The sequence below is a fragment of the Ptychodera flava genome, chromosome 1 (assembly GCF_041260155.1).
Source record: "Ptychodera flava strain L36383 chromosome 1, AS_Pfla_20210202, whole genome shotgun sequence".
Taxonomy (NCBI): domain Eukaryota; kingdom Metazoa; phylum Hemichordata; class Enteropneusta; family Ptychoderidae; genus Ptychodera; species Ptychodera flava.
In genome coordinates this window covers 6749354-6766016 of record NC_091928.1, presented here as the reverse complement: position 1 = coordinate 6766016, position 16663 = coordinate 6749354, and the positions used below count along the sequence as shown (strand labels likewise).

At 41.3% G+C, this 16663-nt stretch overlaps 1 protein-coding gene across 3 annotated transcripts in view; it reads left to right on the top strand.

Moving 5' to 3' along the window:
• Positions 1-16337, top strand: part of LOC139128612 (insulin-like growth factor-binding protein complex acid labile subunit) — a 35919-nt gene extending 19582 nt beyond the window's left edge. For all 3 annotated transcript variants that reach the window (XM_070694384.1, XM_070694499.1, XM_070694441.1), the window contains 2 exons: positions 2871-3028; positions 13661-16337. In XM_070694384.1, the coding sequence (XP_070550485.1) occupies positions 2871-3028; positions 13661-14429 (927 nt within the window). In that variant the 3' untranslated portion in view covers positions 14430-16337. The remainder of the gene's footprint in view (positions 1-2870; positions 3029-13660) is intronic.
• The last annotated feature ends 326 nt before the right edge of the window (positions 16338-16663 follow it).

Here is a 16663-nt window from a genome sequence, read left to right as displayed (position 1 = left end):
CAGAGTGAGGACGAACTATTGTCTCAGAAATGCTCGTAGTTTGATTACTGTTAATCGGTTTTCAAGGCGCGTGAAGATCTAAAAAATGGCTGCTCACTAGAATCCTCGGTTACTCTAACCGTAATGAATCACAGCATGGAGCTGTTCTTTTTGTCTCCATGATCACAGACACCGCAAATGTACATCCACATACAAACGCAGGTATTTTGTTGTCAGCCAATATTTTTTTCTCTATATCACCCATCGGGCTCGCTTTCATTCCACAGCCGTGAGTCGTTTCCGAGGTCGAATCGAATGCTGCCATAAACTTACACTACAGTGTACGCTTGTCATGGAGGTAATAAGTCTAAGCGCTCGTGTAGACGGCATCGAGGTGCCGTAGCAGTTCCGACAGTTAGGTCGAACAGTTAATACTCTATTTAAACCTTACAACTAATCAGTCAACAGATTATGCATAATCCCTTCCCTGGCACTCCCCAAGTTTATTTACTCATCAGCTACTGTGTAGATTGCGCTCTAAAAAGAGTACAACGCTCCCAAAATTCACCCTTTTTAGCCTCATTTCGACCGTTGACACTGATTTCAATGAGTGAATATACTGTTGAAGTTGAACACTTTGATTTCACTATCTGGTTTTAGTGTTTTGTCGGTTGAGTACATTGTTTATTGCCATTCAAAAGGAAAAACCGGAACCAATTTACTAAATCGCCTTTTTCTCAGTTCGGCATTTTGTCACATTGCAGCACGTTCAAAAGAGTTTAACTCGAGAACGCGTGAACGGAAGTTCACCAGATTTTCACAGACGTTTGTCAAGTAGGTTGTCTCCAAAACCGTGTCTCAGTTTTTTTATGAAGATTTTTAAAGCCGAGTTATTGCTGCTTAATTAGGCGGCATTGTAAGACTAATCGGTGGATAAACTTTGACTCGACGATGTGAAAAAACTAAGGCCTTTTTCAAAAATCTGAGACACGGTTTTGTAACCAGTATTCTGAAGACCAATTGCCCGTTAACACCTAAACAATAGCCCCTCTCCGCTCAGACTTAAACTTTTTTACGTGAGACCACCCATTTTCTTTACACTTTCACTAAGATCTTCAAAAAAATTCATCCACACACCAATTTTCTCGATAAAACAAAAAAATTCATAGAAATAGCTTTCAGGTGATATATAATACTTGGGTAAAAGTACATATCTTGATGGCAAAATTCAAGTTTGAAAATAGGTCGTCGCAAAGGTGGAAAGCTACCTTAAACACCCCACTAGATTCTAGACTCACTTTAGAGGAATATTACAAAGGTTGGTTTTACGGTAGTGTTTTATTTGCATTTCCCAGCAATGACGTCAAATATATTATAGCGCTAGGAAAAAACTACTAATCCTCCAAGAAAGCAACCGTCATACGTCACTATATCAAAATCCAGACCAAAATAACAAGACAATAGACAAATCCATTGTTTATATGGACATGGCAGGGCGTCTGTTTAATCGTTATAAATATGAACACATGAGTCAGTGTAGCATCGGTGGGCAAACTTGAAGTGTAGCATATTGCCACATATAATTTGCCGCTGTATCGATTGCATTTGCTGTCAAGTTCAAGCTGAAGGGCTTTGTAAGTTCACTCAAATCGATTAAGTAACACGCGTTTGGCATTCCATTCCATTTCCACCCCTCACAAATCAATATTCCCGACTCTAACTCCCAATAGCTTAACAAATTTGTCTGGATTACCCAAGGCCACCCATTTAGAGATACAGTTTCACACTTGTCTTATGCAGTTTATTTTCAGTGGAACATTTCGCTGGCATAGCTTACCATACGAAATCGATACAAGATTAACAATCGCGCCTTTTTCCAAAACAAAGGGAAAACAAGGGTGCTTTTGTAGACAACCCCGCAGTGACGTATCATTGGAAATATCTTGAATTCTACACCACTTAGCTTGGCTACATTTTTAGGCACGTTTGTGCGATCAGTTGTCCGAGAACGACTGTTAGCGGAAAGTGCGAAATGGAGAGAGAGCTCTAAAAGCAGCAGGAGCAAGGGTCAGAGACGGGGAAAGCTATTTATATGGAGCGTGACTCGCAGAGAGATACTCGTTGATGCAGTGTAGCACGATAGATGGATAGATGGATGGAGAAAGAGGATAGCAGGCAGCGAGATTTGACTCATCGGTAACAAGCGCCTTCTATCAGAATATATTGGAGAGAAAATCTTCTTGATAAAATTGCTAGCATAAACTGCGCATCGCACCAGAGGAACCGTGGTAGTACTTTAGTCGTATAGAAAACTGCGAATAACGCCTTGATTTACACGGGGAGAGGGTGGGGGGAGGGGGATGTTGGAGTTGGGACAAGTAACCGTAATTGGGCACATCTATGCCTCACCGCATGCGCACAAGCACGGATTTTTGCCCAGCGGTTCTTTACACTGTTGTCATCAGCTTGCAAAAACATTGCATCAGACTTGCAAAACATTCTATCATCATAATCCAACACACTTGTGTGAGATTACTGGTGATAAATTATCAAACTATAGGGCATATACCCCGTGCCCTTTGACCTTCCGCTCCTCCTTGTGCACGTCAAAGTATGAGAATGCATGCTTTAAGAAATCTGAATTCTCAATAAAGTTCATTTTTATTATGTCATATTTTGCCTTACACTGGTTTGAAAATTACTTTTAACTAGAGCCTTGATATTGTATGAATATTAAGCCTTAAAGGCCGCCAGAACAGAAATTTCCGGAAATATATGGCGGGGAAATTTGTATGACAAGCGCACAAAATCGTGTTGGTAATACTTATCAGACAATGCTGTCAGTAACTGCGCAACAGTTTATACTGAGTTGCTCATATTTTGCCTTACAGGTTATGGATCTCGAAGAAAGTGACGTAACTTGTGAAGCAGAAACTATTCGTCCAAAACCCAATGCGAGGGTAAACTTCCCGCCAAATCCGCTACCTGATCGACGACCAGCACCGCCATCTCCAAGGTTACAAGTGACGACGGCGCCCAGAATCCAAAGGTAAACAAATACAACCTGTTGTATTGCATCATAATGATGTGGCGTCTGTTTCCCTTCCCGTCTCAACAACAGGGTCATAAATACAGTACTAGTGGTTTTTACATTCATTTTGTGCTAGTCAAACTTTTAAGACAAGTGTTTGATCAGAAACACAGGTATTTTTAGCGTGGCTGTAACGCTGCCTGCTCTATTCAAAATGCTGAAAGTATGCATGCTTTGAGTATGTACACCAATTTTTATTTGGACCACAAGCCAAGGATGCCTTCTTGCTGTGCTGTTTGATATTCCACCCACATTCATCAAACTTTACACACAAGCAATTACAAACATACGTAGGAAAATGTCTAGAATGGTCTGCGTTCTTTTACTATTGAAAATACTCCAAATGTCGAAATATAAGCTTACTGAAATACTTTAAATGTCGAACGTCTAAACTTTTATGGTGAAACGAAAACATTTTCCGTATGTGACCATAAAACGTGTCTCAGGTCGCTTTGTAACTCAGGTAACATTTTATTCGGCAATTGTGCAATATGAGAAATGAAGAAGGGAAATACAAGCACACGTCGAATGCAAACATGTTTATATCTAAACGGTATAGTCATGGCGCTTGGGGAACGGATTCTGTCTCTATCGTTCCAGCGTCTCCGATCCACAGGGGATTTGATAAATCTGTCAGACTGTTTACTTTCAGACTGTTTTTCAAGGTCTGTGCTCCACAACAGATTCATTGGACGGAACAGTCAGTCTTCCATCGCGTCTTAAGATCTCCTCAATACAGTGTATTTAGCTAGACTGTCACATGAGTCCCATGCATCTTGTCGTTCCCAGGTTGTCCCCGATGTTGTTCATTGCTTTATTGTTTGTTTGCGAAATCTCTTTATGGTTTTCGCAGACACAGCTGATGTGCAGGTCACATTACTATATATCTCAATTTTTCCAATATACAGAACCGCAACCAAACTTGTCTGCAACTAATATGATTGCTTTGATAAACACACACACACATATTAGCGCACCATGATGAGAGAGAGAGAGAGAGAGAGAGAGAGAGAGAGAGAGAGAGAGAGAGAGAGAGAGAGAGAGCGCTATTGTCATGATTATGTTGTTATGTGTACGTTCATACACACTTCAACACTCATATACATACACATATGGTGAGCAATTGGCACATATTGTTGATTTAAGTTCTGTCACCGTAACACTTAATTGAGACCATTCATTCGTTGGATGGTGTACTTGGAACTTCACGTCAGCAGGAAATTGGTTCATAAGAAGGTTTAACCAAGGTTCGATTAATTGTTACAGTTGTGTACATGACCCAGACAAAACAAACGGTGGAGGTAAAAGGGCGTCGTACTGTTTGTCATGGTTTCCGACCCCCGAGGATACCCTCCAAGAACGCTGTATTTCATGTCAATACGGCGTAACATAGGTGATGCATTCCTCAGCCTGTGGTATTTATTGCCCTCAAGAATAATTGCGTCATCCCAAGGCCGCGTTTTCCACCCTCCCCATACAGCTCGGCAAGCCGAGGTCTTCGGCACATTCCACGGATTGTATAGACTCAAGGTAGCGCATATTTTACGGACAGCTGCGATCTGTACCGGGTGGCCTCTTCGTGCCATCGGGAGTGACCTTTGCACGAGTGGTTGCACTTCTTTTAAGTTATGTAACTGTTTTTCCGCATCGGCCCTGTGCAGCACTGTCACCGGTTTGTTGACTATCCGCTCCCACGGGCACAAAGGTGATCGGAAAGTACTCCAATTTACATTCAGTAAATCAAGGGTTTTTTGGAAAGCTCTGAAGTTCTCACGAAAGAAAATGTGACACGTAGACCCCCAGGCACACAAACAGACTGGAGTTTTAAGGGAATTGGCGACACGTCCTCGACCCGGCAGATAAAAATAACGGTAGCTGCGAGATATGGCTCTATGTTCTACAGAGCATAGACCGTCATTTGTGCTTTTAGAAAGACAACCGATCAGACAACAGACAGATAGCATTTATCGCTATCAACTTGTACAATGAAACCCGATTGGAAGATGATACTTCCGACATTAACATCTCGACTTCATTAAACATCTTCAGATAAATTGACTCCCTTAAATGTTTGCAGTCTGGAAGATGTCGATGAAGAAGATAAAGTGTCTCTCCATGTGACCCACGATATCTTTACTGGTATTTTACTGCATTCGGAAACAAAACCGATCAGTGTGCCTGCCGACCCTGCTTTCTCTGCTATGCGTGTAGTCAACCCCCTCCAACAATTTGCTCTGCATGTGTCTACCTCCTGCAGCAACCACGAATGATCTGCCATTCCGCGCACATGCCAAATTAATCTAAATTTCCCATGAACTGGCGTACAGTAAAAAGTATGGCAGGCTGTATGTTATTTATTCAACAATTAGTTTTTGAGTGTCGCGTGTACCATTACCCCCGATCAAGTATTTATTGGACGGCTACCCTTCCAACAACCGATACCACGAGTACCATACTTTCGCGCTGTTCACTTGACGTTCACAGAAATCAAACTTCGATGAAAGAAATATTTCCTGGACAATTTAGTAGTTGTCACAAAAGGCACTGAAATGCAAGATCGAGCAACAGCGAAACCTTTCATTATGAGTGGTGCACATAACGGAGCCAGTATCTCTAATTTAAACATGACCTTTTCTAAACAGAAACAATTTCTTTATTTAATCGGCGGAAGCCAAAATATTGGTATTACTGTTAAAACAGCCGCGGGATTCAAAATCCCGCGGCAGCATCATTTCCAAAAAACGCGGGGCTCGTTTAAACACAGATGGGAAGGATCCAGTCTTGTCAAAATTTCGGGCAATTGTTCAAATGTTTGGATCTTGCACCGCAATCGCAGTTAATGCGTTTTTTGCCCTCCGGGTTATGGCAGAATTGTCTAAAGCGAACAAGTTAACGGATAGCAACTTTGTGGTTGTTCACAGAGCGTTCGGTTCTCCGGCATCCTACTTCAAGTTGACAAACTGCGCTCAGTCAATCTCTAACGCCCAGACTGACGTCAGATGGCAATAACTCCAATTATTCTCAGTTGATTTTGCAAATCAAAAGAATGTGCACTGGAAACATGATAAATAAATCACAGTTAATATTAAAACTGACATGAGTGCAGTGGCAAACATGGGCCGAGTTCAGTCTAGTATGTATACGTCCGTTTCGAACCCCACTTTAGGTTTGCTCTGCCAAAGAAATTGTACATAGGTCCTACACCTGGGTGCATCCTCAAGGTGTTGTAAAATGTGTTGTCCCAGGATGCATTGTGGTAATGGCGGGTTTGGTGCGCGTTTCTGATTTTTTGGAGAGACAAACCAGATTCTGATTCTTTGTCGGGAAGGTTTGTATAAAAAATTAGGACATACCTGATTTTATTGTCTCTACCTTTGCGGACTTTGATTCGCCGGCCCTTATATTTTAAAGCAGTATGAGCTTTCGGCATGACATAGTTTGTCGGTGCCATCACTTGAATAAAATATACTTATTCTGTCGTCATTATTGTTTCCAAAACAGCGCCATTTACGACTTAATTGGTAGTGACCTTTCATAATTATAGTCTTCAGTTTCAATGTTGTGTTGACTGATATTGTAAGAAAAAAAGCGCGAACTGTACACAAGTCTGTGCTGCCACACGGGCGTCTAAAAACCTTTATGGCAGACGACAGTTGAAATTAGCTGTCTGTACCTGTTAGCGCCCTTCAGTTTAGACTCGCGAGACCGAAACAAAATGTAAACAAACTTTAATTCATATACACAGTGCTAATATGCGATTAGAGTCGTCGCCAATATTTCTTTCAATGAATGTTGCGTACTAAATTCCGTTACTTATTTATAATGAGAAGTTACTTGGTATAAAACACCAACTGACCAGCTCTAGACTCAGAATAAGAATAGCTGCAGCGAGAACAGTAGCAGACGACCGGCGATAGCTGCCGGCGTCGGTTACGTCAACCGTTTTGCAGACGGGTTTATCTTATTTGCAAGGGTATGTATAACCCGATTTGATAAAACCACCATAAACAAATGATAAATCTTCTGTGTAAGGTTGTTACATCGACACTTTTTGGCAGCTGTAGCGCAAATCCCCTTTTTGGTACCAGCTTACGACCACATGTCACTCAACTTGTAATCTGGCTAGGCTGCTGTTCATGGGAAGAAAATCCAGATTTGTAATGCTTTCATTCTGTCGACTTTGTGACTAAATTGCACATGATGTGACCCATTTGTAGACTGTTAAAAAGAAAGTGTCCTTGGAAACATGATAAACTCTACAATCTCCAAAGAACTTCCGTTGGGTGTTTTTATCTTGACTAGTGTTCATCTGACCTTTACGGATGTACTCAGTTGAATTGATAATGCGGATGGGTCAGGGCGGCCAGTGATCATTGTAGATAATGGTCACTTAGATATACATGTATTGGAGTTTGTTTCTTGAGGTCAATGTTTTCTGAAAGTACTCCCGGGGCGATCAATAAGTCGCGATAATTATAATGTACAAATATTGGAAATATTATCGTTGTTTTATAGCACAAGTATCATAACCTTCGGGTCAGTTCTCACTTGCGTAATCTTACGCCCAGCACAGACAATTCTCCTTGTCTGTGCAACAAGTTTGCCTCCGAAGAAATGGAATGTCCCGAATCACGGTGTTGTGTTAATTGAGTATCCTCCCTCCGGAAAACTAAACCCGACGAACTTCAAAAGACCCAATGTCATGCGTATGGTCATCCGTTTATAACGTCCATGGTATCGTCAAGCTCTGTCTGTGTTTGTTTTCGTGTAAAATACAGGCCAACGACCTTCATAAGAAACCAGGCGTGTATTGTGTATCTTCTCTGTCAATAAATTAAGTTTCCCCGTGAGATTTAGAAGGTTAGGTTGTTTTGAGATCATACTGCCGAATACAAGCCTATACCATCGTTGGGAGCTAAAAACACTCATATGAAATGAGTAATATGTTTGCGAAATGTGGCAACGAGTACTTTTACACCAAAAATACATTGTCTTCTCTATTTAAGCGTCCTATTGATGTCAGTAGTATCAGTGTCTTGATAGTGATAAAATTGCTACCAGAGAGTAAAGCTGTAAGGTCTCATGCACAAATAGATTACCAAAGCACGATGATGAGCAATTTTTAAATCCCTTTTCCTACTTACGGATATTATAGCGGATGACTGGCCACTTGTCCCGTGTTCACACTACAACGTGCTAATCTATCAGCATATACCGAGCTATCTAGAAGTTAGAGGCCGAAGCCCGTGCACTTGTATGGGTTCAACTGCCGCACGGACCCATTATGGTACCGTTACGATACAGATATACTAAGTTAAAGGCCCTATAGCTGTATCTTTTAGCATTATTTTTTGTGATTTTACTTCCAAACTATAACAAGTTCAAGGTAATGTACTCATTTAGGGGTGTTTATACAAGTATAATAAACTGTCCACTGGGACTACATGTGCAATTTTGAGCAAGATAAATAATAAATGTTTGCCCAAACAAAAAATGGCGCCCTCATGCAGATAAAGCAAAAACACAGTACGCAGTGCATATATGCATCGGAATCTTCACAGAAACAACAAAGTAGTCCAACATAAGGCATATAGTGCTCAATGTTTTCTACTGGGACACCATATGCTATATTTTCTTTGTAATATTACCAATTTTTCAAAATGGCGGGAAATCCAAATAACGGTCAAAATTTAAATTTACTTGTCCAATTTTTCAGTGGTAATAGACTATATCCTTTAAATCTGTAGAATTTAAAGAAAACCAGAGAAAATAGAAAGCCTTTTTCAGGTCAACAAATTTCAAGAGTTACAGCTACAGGGGCTTTAAAGCTTGTGATTGGGTAAGTAATTGCCCATACCAAGTTATTCCGAACAAAAAACCGACGCAGGGAATGTCGACAGTCCTTTCTAACCTTCTTAAAAGTTCGTGACGTGCCGTAATATTCGTCGGCGATACTATAATTCTTTAAGATTTTCGTAATACGGCCGTGACTATACTCTTCCACCAAGATGCATTGCTAGTTGCTTTCTGAAGTTCATGTTCTACGTCGATATATCTCTCACATTCATTCATACATCCTTTGATCTTTATAAAATATTATGATGTTTATTGTTACCACACAACTGGCGCCATTCTTTCAAAAAGATGTATGAAAAGAGCAATCAAAATCATTAGTCCGCCATGTCTATGCAAATATGATGGTACGCCTCACGCGCTTGTACCCAGCCGTGAATCTCCAAAAAGAGTATAGAAGAATAAATAGACCAAAAAAACCCACAACAGTTGATTTGTGGCTGGAGAGAGTTACCTGCATGGATTGCAGTTACACTTTATAAATCTATGTATAACCAAAAATCTCAAGTTCCATATTCATAGTGTTTATTTGGTGTCCTAAATGTCGGAACCTTCCCTCCACATGTTGTAGGAGTAGGCCGACAGATAATCTTAGCTGATATTCTGATCGTGTGTCGACTTTCAAACCCTCCTTCGTGAACTCCGTATTCTCAAAATCGGAACGTTTCGGCTTTCATCCCCTTGCCTAAACAACGTCTATAATTGGCACTCAGCAATTCCTCTGTTTTCACCGTCCAGATAATTACGACGGATTACTTGTCCAGAAATAACCCTTAAGAATTAACCATTTATCTTTTGAAGGGGTGATCTAATTTGGGGAAAAATGGGATTGGAAATGAGCAAAATTTCCGCCGTTATTGTGGAAAAATTGTTTGTCCTATAACCTTGTGAACGGAAGATAGTGCTGAGTGTTTGGGTAAATGTATGCATGCTGTACCATCTCTCAGACACTATTGGCAAACCTCAGAATGCGAAAGATTACGCGTTCTTATCATTACCATCCCTCCCTCGATATAATAGTTTCATCCAAAAAATCCCACTGTCTTTGATCCTTTATACAGTATCGGACCCATTTACTCTATTAGCAACACTAATTGTTCAACTCTGGGTAATCCGGCTCTTCAAATTGTTTTTGTAACTCAAGGCTTGTTTAGTTCTTTGCTAGTAGACGTATACTCAAGGTACAACGACGACGTGCCATTGGCTGCGTGTAATGTTACGTCTACATGAAAATTTTGTATCAGATATTTCCTTCGCGTGTTCAGACTCTTCGCTCAAAAAGATGTATGGCTTTAAACTAAAAGATGTATGAATTTAAAACTGAGATTCTGAAGCTGGACAAGTTGTTTTGAGAACGTCACTATAATCCTCGCAACACCCGAGTAGCTATAGAAACCCCCTCCCCATCTCAAAACGTCTGCAGACAGCAATTGTCATGGTTGGTAACACTGCTAAGGTCGCCGCTAGAGGTGTAAATTTAATTATCACAAAGTTACATATGGGCGAAATTTTGTATCCGTCCGTGTAAAAAACCACACTTAGAATATAATTTATTTCCGTGAACTCAACATTTCATCTTAGGGTCAGCATAGAGATCAGAATACGCAGACCTAATGGTAGTTACCCCTGGCAACGTCATTGTATCAACTCCGAGAGTGGTTCCTGAGGGCGTATTTAGGGTGTTGTCATTTCCACGAAACCCGAACAAGACACTTTTCCTTATAGGACATTTAATGTCGGAGATGTTCCACATGGCCTGTCGGATTGACTTGTAATATAAAATTCGTCAGGAGCATCGACAACCCATTTTTGTTCCCATGAAACGATAAAATGAGAGAGAGAGAGAGAGAGAGAGAGAGAGAGAGAGAGAGAGAGAGAGAGAGAGAGGAGAGAGAGAGGAGAGAGAGAGAGAGGGGGGGGAGACGTACAGGCCTCAACCTGACCCGCTTCTTTTACCCGCACGCAGTTGTCAAAAGCGATCATTTTGGACAACTACGTTAATCGCATTGATAAATCCTCATAAAATCGCATTTGGCTTTTCTAAAGAAAGAGAAGTAGCGTGACTTTCTCTCGGGTACTCGGCGCTATCTTTATCACTGTGTCACCCATTACGTAATCACGGCGGATTAAACTACGGTACTTGTTTTCAAGCTTTCTGTCCGGCAAACCGAGCTGGATTCGGGCCCAGCCAAGCGAAAGGTGTTGGAAGTGTTGAGTCAATGAAATAACGAGTTGTTTTTCGATAAAAATGGATACTGTTATCCGTTGTATTTTATTGTCGATATTTGGTCTGGCACGAGATGCAAACTTCGATAGGGGGCATTGTCTGTCAATAAAAAGGATGTTTAACTATCTTGTCAGTTTTACCTCTACCTGTGCAATTCCCTTCGTTGGTATCTATTGATGTCTCAAACAACGGTTCCTCTCTTTTTCCTCGACACTTCAAATTCGAAATTACATCTGCAGAAAAAAATCAACCAACCATTGTCTTGGTTCTATCATCCTCAGAGGAAAGTCTTAGTCTCAGAAAGTTCAGTCTTTAAACGATTCCTCCACCGTTATTTAAGTATAGTTTGTTGTTTAATGTATCTTTACGGTATTTTGCTCATTTAAGGGACAAAGCAAGCTGTAAATTTCGGTGATATTTTCATTACCTTTACAGTTAACTACCTTTGACAACAGAATGCATGGTATACAATAATGCAGTGTTATTGACGATAAATGAACTCTTGTCTGCTGACTGCCACCCAGTCATGAACAATAAACATTACACACATGATTGCATTGTGTTTATAATTGGAACACTGTGCAATTCGATATGATTGGGTGGAGTGGCTAGCACAAACACAAAAAGCCCAAGTTTATGTTATTGCACGACAAAAAGTTGAAAATGCTTCGGAAACTGCAACTAACCGATATTTGAATGATTGTGAAGTGACGATGAACAAAATGAAACCCCATCTCGGATCAAACCCAATATGTGCGAATTTGTGACACACGATGGAACTCTGAGATCCATGCACCCTCGGAGAAAGGGTACAATTCGTACGATATTTCAACACGGTGACCGAAAAGCGTCGAATCTCATATATGTGAGAAGATGGGGTATTGATCCGTAAATGTCTGTATTTCATCAATTATCATCGTCGGAAACCACGCGCCCTTTACGGCAACAGCTTGACGCTACCAGTAAAGATTGTTTGCGTGCGTCCGCGAAGCAGAAATCATGTCCTGGCTCGCGAGAACGGTCAATTCTTATCATCGACGGAGTCGTCCTCCACGCGCCGCCACCCATTGAATTCGGAATCACCAGTCTCGGTGATATAACTAATATATAACTAATTGATTAGTCACACTGTACACCAAAGCACAAGAGTGAAATGACGCTTTCCTCACTGGGACACTTGAACTCGCTCGGCACAGATTTTATCGAGTTCAAGTATTCCTTTATAAAACGCCGCTCTCAGCTCTCCTGAAAGATCGCACAGTCGGCCGCAGTAAATGAGGGATAATTATGTCCGGGCTGAACAAAGGCACTTGTTCGTGCAGTCTCTCAAATTTAACGATTGACTTGACTTGCTGTTTATTGCCCTAATATCGTCTTTACGGCTGTGAACAGGAGCCGATTAAGACGGGACTCATTGTGCGGGCTGCAATCCATAGTAGAGGCTAAGGAAAAGTTGCACTGTTGCGAATCAGGAATCCATGAACACAAATTGATGCGATTGGCGTGGTCGGTGGTCAGGCCGGGCAGAGGACCATTATATTCAAATCAGTTGCGAAGCTCCCTCCTCTTGCTACTATCACTGTGAATTTCATCAACCCGCGTACCCGTTAGTCGTCCTCCGACCTTTGACGTCCAAAGCACTTTTTGTACACTGAAACACAAGCGTCTTGCTTTCTAATTACAAATTCAGTGAGTGTGTCGAAGTCTGCTCCAAATCCGGCGTCCTGTTCTGGCCGTCAACACCTTTTTGTTTTATTTTGAACTCTTCTTTGGTGGCATTGCAAAGAAAACTCGAAACCCGAACACAATGACTTATTTTCGGCTCCTAGGACCCCTTATTTATCACACTCTTTTGTCATGATAGAAGCCAAGTTGCACAGAAAGAAAGAGCGCCCGCCAGCGATGACACCCTCTGTCTGAGACAGACTGTATTTTCTTTAGAAATCGACGGAGGTAATCCCGAGAAAAACAAGGCTGCTGAATGAACAGCGCCTCGGGGCATCTTAGAACTTGAAGCAGAGTAAATTTAGACTTTAATCAGAGCAGCGCCTTTAATTTCACAGGAAAAGCAAGAAAAACAACAGCGACGCGTCTCGCTTTTATTTATCCAGGCCCGTTTTCTGGAACATCTTCGTAGGGGGTCAAAAAGTTGAACTCGGCACCCCAACCACGCTATGTGGTTGAACACAAGGGGCATGACTGAGACACTCCGTTGAGGCGAAGTCATTGACTAGTCTGTTTAAAGTCTGGGTGTATATAGTTTGTATGAATCTTTGATAGTTAATTTTAATATACCTGCAAATCTTTATCGAACTTAATTATGTATGCGACAAAGCTGAACGACAAAAATTTGTCCTCCAGCTGATCTCAAAAGCCATTCGTCGTTGCTTAAATAAATCGCAATTATTAGCATGACTGTAAACTTTTTAAAGCTAAATAACGGTTTTTACGAGAATCCTTTCACCGAGAACGACATATTTAATAACAATTTCCCCTTTTCTCGTTAACAGGGTGGAAAAGGAACGTGAAGCTTTGAAATCGCCTTGGCATGCGTTGCTGTGGGACTCCGAAGATCAGAACCTCCTCTGTCACGGCGCTTTGGTTGGAGATCAATGGGTCCTAACAACTAAAAGCTGTTTCGATGGTGAATTTTTGGTGTATGATTGGTGGCCGTTGAACCCATCTAACCCGTCCTCCGATTGGGTCCTGTATCCCAATGACATCGTTGTTAGACTCGGTAAATCAGAAGATCTGGTAGGCTTTGAGGCGACGGAACAAACCTACGGAATAAGCCGAGTCATCGCCCCGGCCTCCGCCTTTGATTTTGATGTTATTGTGAGTGGCCGTGACTCGCCCGTCCTCATTGAGCTGCGCGCTCATGTGTCGGTGGACGAGAACGTTCGGCCCATCTCCTTGGAGCTCGGTGGTTTTTATCGCAGCAGCTACAGGAGCACCGGCAAAACGGAAAATGCAATGACATTCTGGGCGGCGGACAAGAACAGCAGGACACGGAAAGACGAGCTACGCTTCGCCAGGATCGAAGCCGTCAGCTGCATCTCGTCCAACGACCGTTACTCGTTGTGTGGCACAAGCGACGACACCGAGTCGAGCCTGGTTCCGTCAGTGGCCGAGAATATCGGTGCACCAATGATAACGCGAGAGGGCGCTAACGCATGGCAACTGAAAGGAATAAAGGCGAAACAGAACGAAGGATCGAACGAGGTGTTTTTAAAACTACGCGAGTATACAGACTGGTTATTCAGGCGTGTGCAGCTATGAACAAAAGTTGTTACAAACTTATACAGCTAAGGGACGTTCCCTTCAATATACGTTTCCTCCGCATCGGAAGAGCTGTCATAACATATTTCTCTAAAAACAATTAGCCTTTCCTTAGTTTTCGCTGGAATTCAGCAAAATATTATGGACACAACAATCATGGACCATACGTATATTTTTTGAATGAAGGTGGAAAAACAATTATGCTAAGTTGGATAATTGAAACCGTTAACCCTGATATCATTGACATTAGCTCTGAGAAAATAGGAAAGCTGAAATATTATGGAACAACTCACAACTAAATCCAAGTAAGACCTGTTACTATGGAGACCATGGAGATCATAACTATGGAGTTTGCTTTGACATTCATGCATTAGCCATTTACTTTGACGTTTGTCTTAACACATTTTGATGAGTTGATGTACGAAGACCGTGAATTAGGATTGGTTAGACACTCGGATGGGGAGGGAGGGAGGTAGTGGGGATGCAAGTCCCTTGCTGAATAAAATTCGGGTGCACAATGAAGGTGTGACGTCTTCGAGACAGTGGACTGGGCAACAGTAGTGTCTTACAACAGGATGACGTGGTAAACTGTCGCCGTCATCATCATCATTGAAATTATCCTTCGCCAAAGTCACTTTTTCTCCACACTGAACGGCACTCCATTTATGCTGATCACCATGGTAACAATATCTGTCACATTGACTTACTACGCTAACCCATATCCTCGAACCAATGGCGACACTTGTCTTTTTCACATTCATCGGCACCATGGCAACCAACTTCAACATGCCGGCATGATCATCTCCAATCATTAGCGACAATCACAACCCTTGTGTTCCTCTTTATCTGCATCGCCACCGATGTCACTGTCCCTGCACATGTTAACATACAGACCGGCAAAACCATCACAGAATTTCCACTGACGTCACTAAATTTTAGCTTTCACAACATTCCATAGTTACGCTGCCTCATATTTGTACACATTAAGATCAGTATATTGACAACAAAGTTAATTCCATCTGTACTGTGCTGTTCAACAAGTACTGCTAAATCTTTCAAATAGCAGTAAATGACAAGTTAGTATACACTCAAGGTAGCATTTATTTTGTGAATGTGCTTCGTGAACGTCGAACATCGAGCGATACCAAGACTGGTTTCTGATCATATAGAACCACAATGAATCTTTCTGTGCCATATTTTTTTGGTGTGAAATTCAGGGAGCCAACACAACTGAAATATGCAACTTTATCTACGCATTTATTAAGTTTAAGATAATTGCATTACCCATACTTCAGGTGGAGATGAAGCGGATGAAATGTATTCACACACAACGCCTTGAACGTCAATGTGTGTTTACTTGTACTGCTCTTATCACCGCCCATAGTTAAAGCAGGAGTCGGTACGTGCTGTGTCGGCTACTTTATCTGTCGACTCAGAAGAAATTTGTTAGATCCGCTAATTAGAATTAAACCACCGAAAATTCAGTTAGATTTTAAGAGCCACGGAAGACGGTTTCGGGATAAATAGAATACTTTCATACTCTGTACAAAATAGTGTTGTTTTAACTCCCGTGCGCCGAATATAAATTTCAAGTTTATCTTTCGCAGTGTCAGCTTCACTGACCGATTACATTTTTTAATATGAAAATTGCGCTTTCAATCAAGATTTTTCGAAGGGTGCTAATTGAAACAAAAATGTCAGCATTGATTTTAAACGATCATGTATTTTGTAATCTTAGGTTGTCGTTACTGTTTTTTTTACGTGGAAACTAGTTGAACTTTGATAGACTAGATTTTTACACCAAATATTTGAACTATGCCATTTTGTAATGTGACGTATTTGTCAGTCGTCGTAGCTAACTTTCTCCATTTTTATATTAAAGATATCTATATTGTATATTTAATCCAACTCTTCATGGCGTTCGTCTTGTATGTGAATGTGTGTGAGTGTGAATGGGGCATTGGTTAGTTTTTCATGTAGAGACAGAGATCAACTATGTAACTTCGCAAATGGATACGAAATGCTAAACAAAAGTTCAGATAAAATTGATTTTAGCCACCCATTACACGTCTAACCTCCCAAGGAATGTAAAAATTGCACGGTCTATGCACAGATCATTAGGCCGACTAAGTTTATCATTAGAAAAGAGAAGAAATGAAGTCTAGACAGACGCCCACAGGTTTCTTTACATTTGTGTCTGTGCGGAAATCAACACCGAAGACTGGTGAAAGATG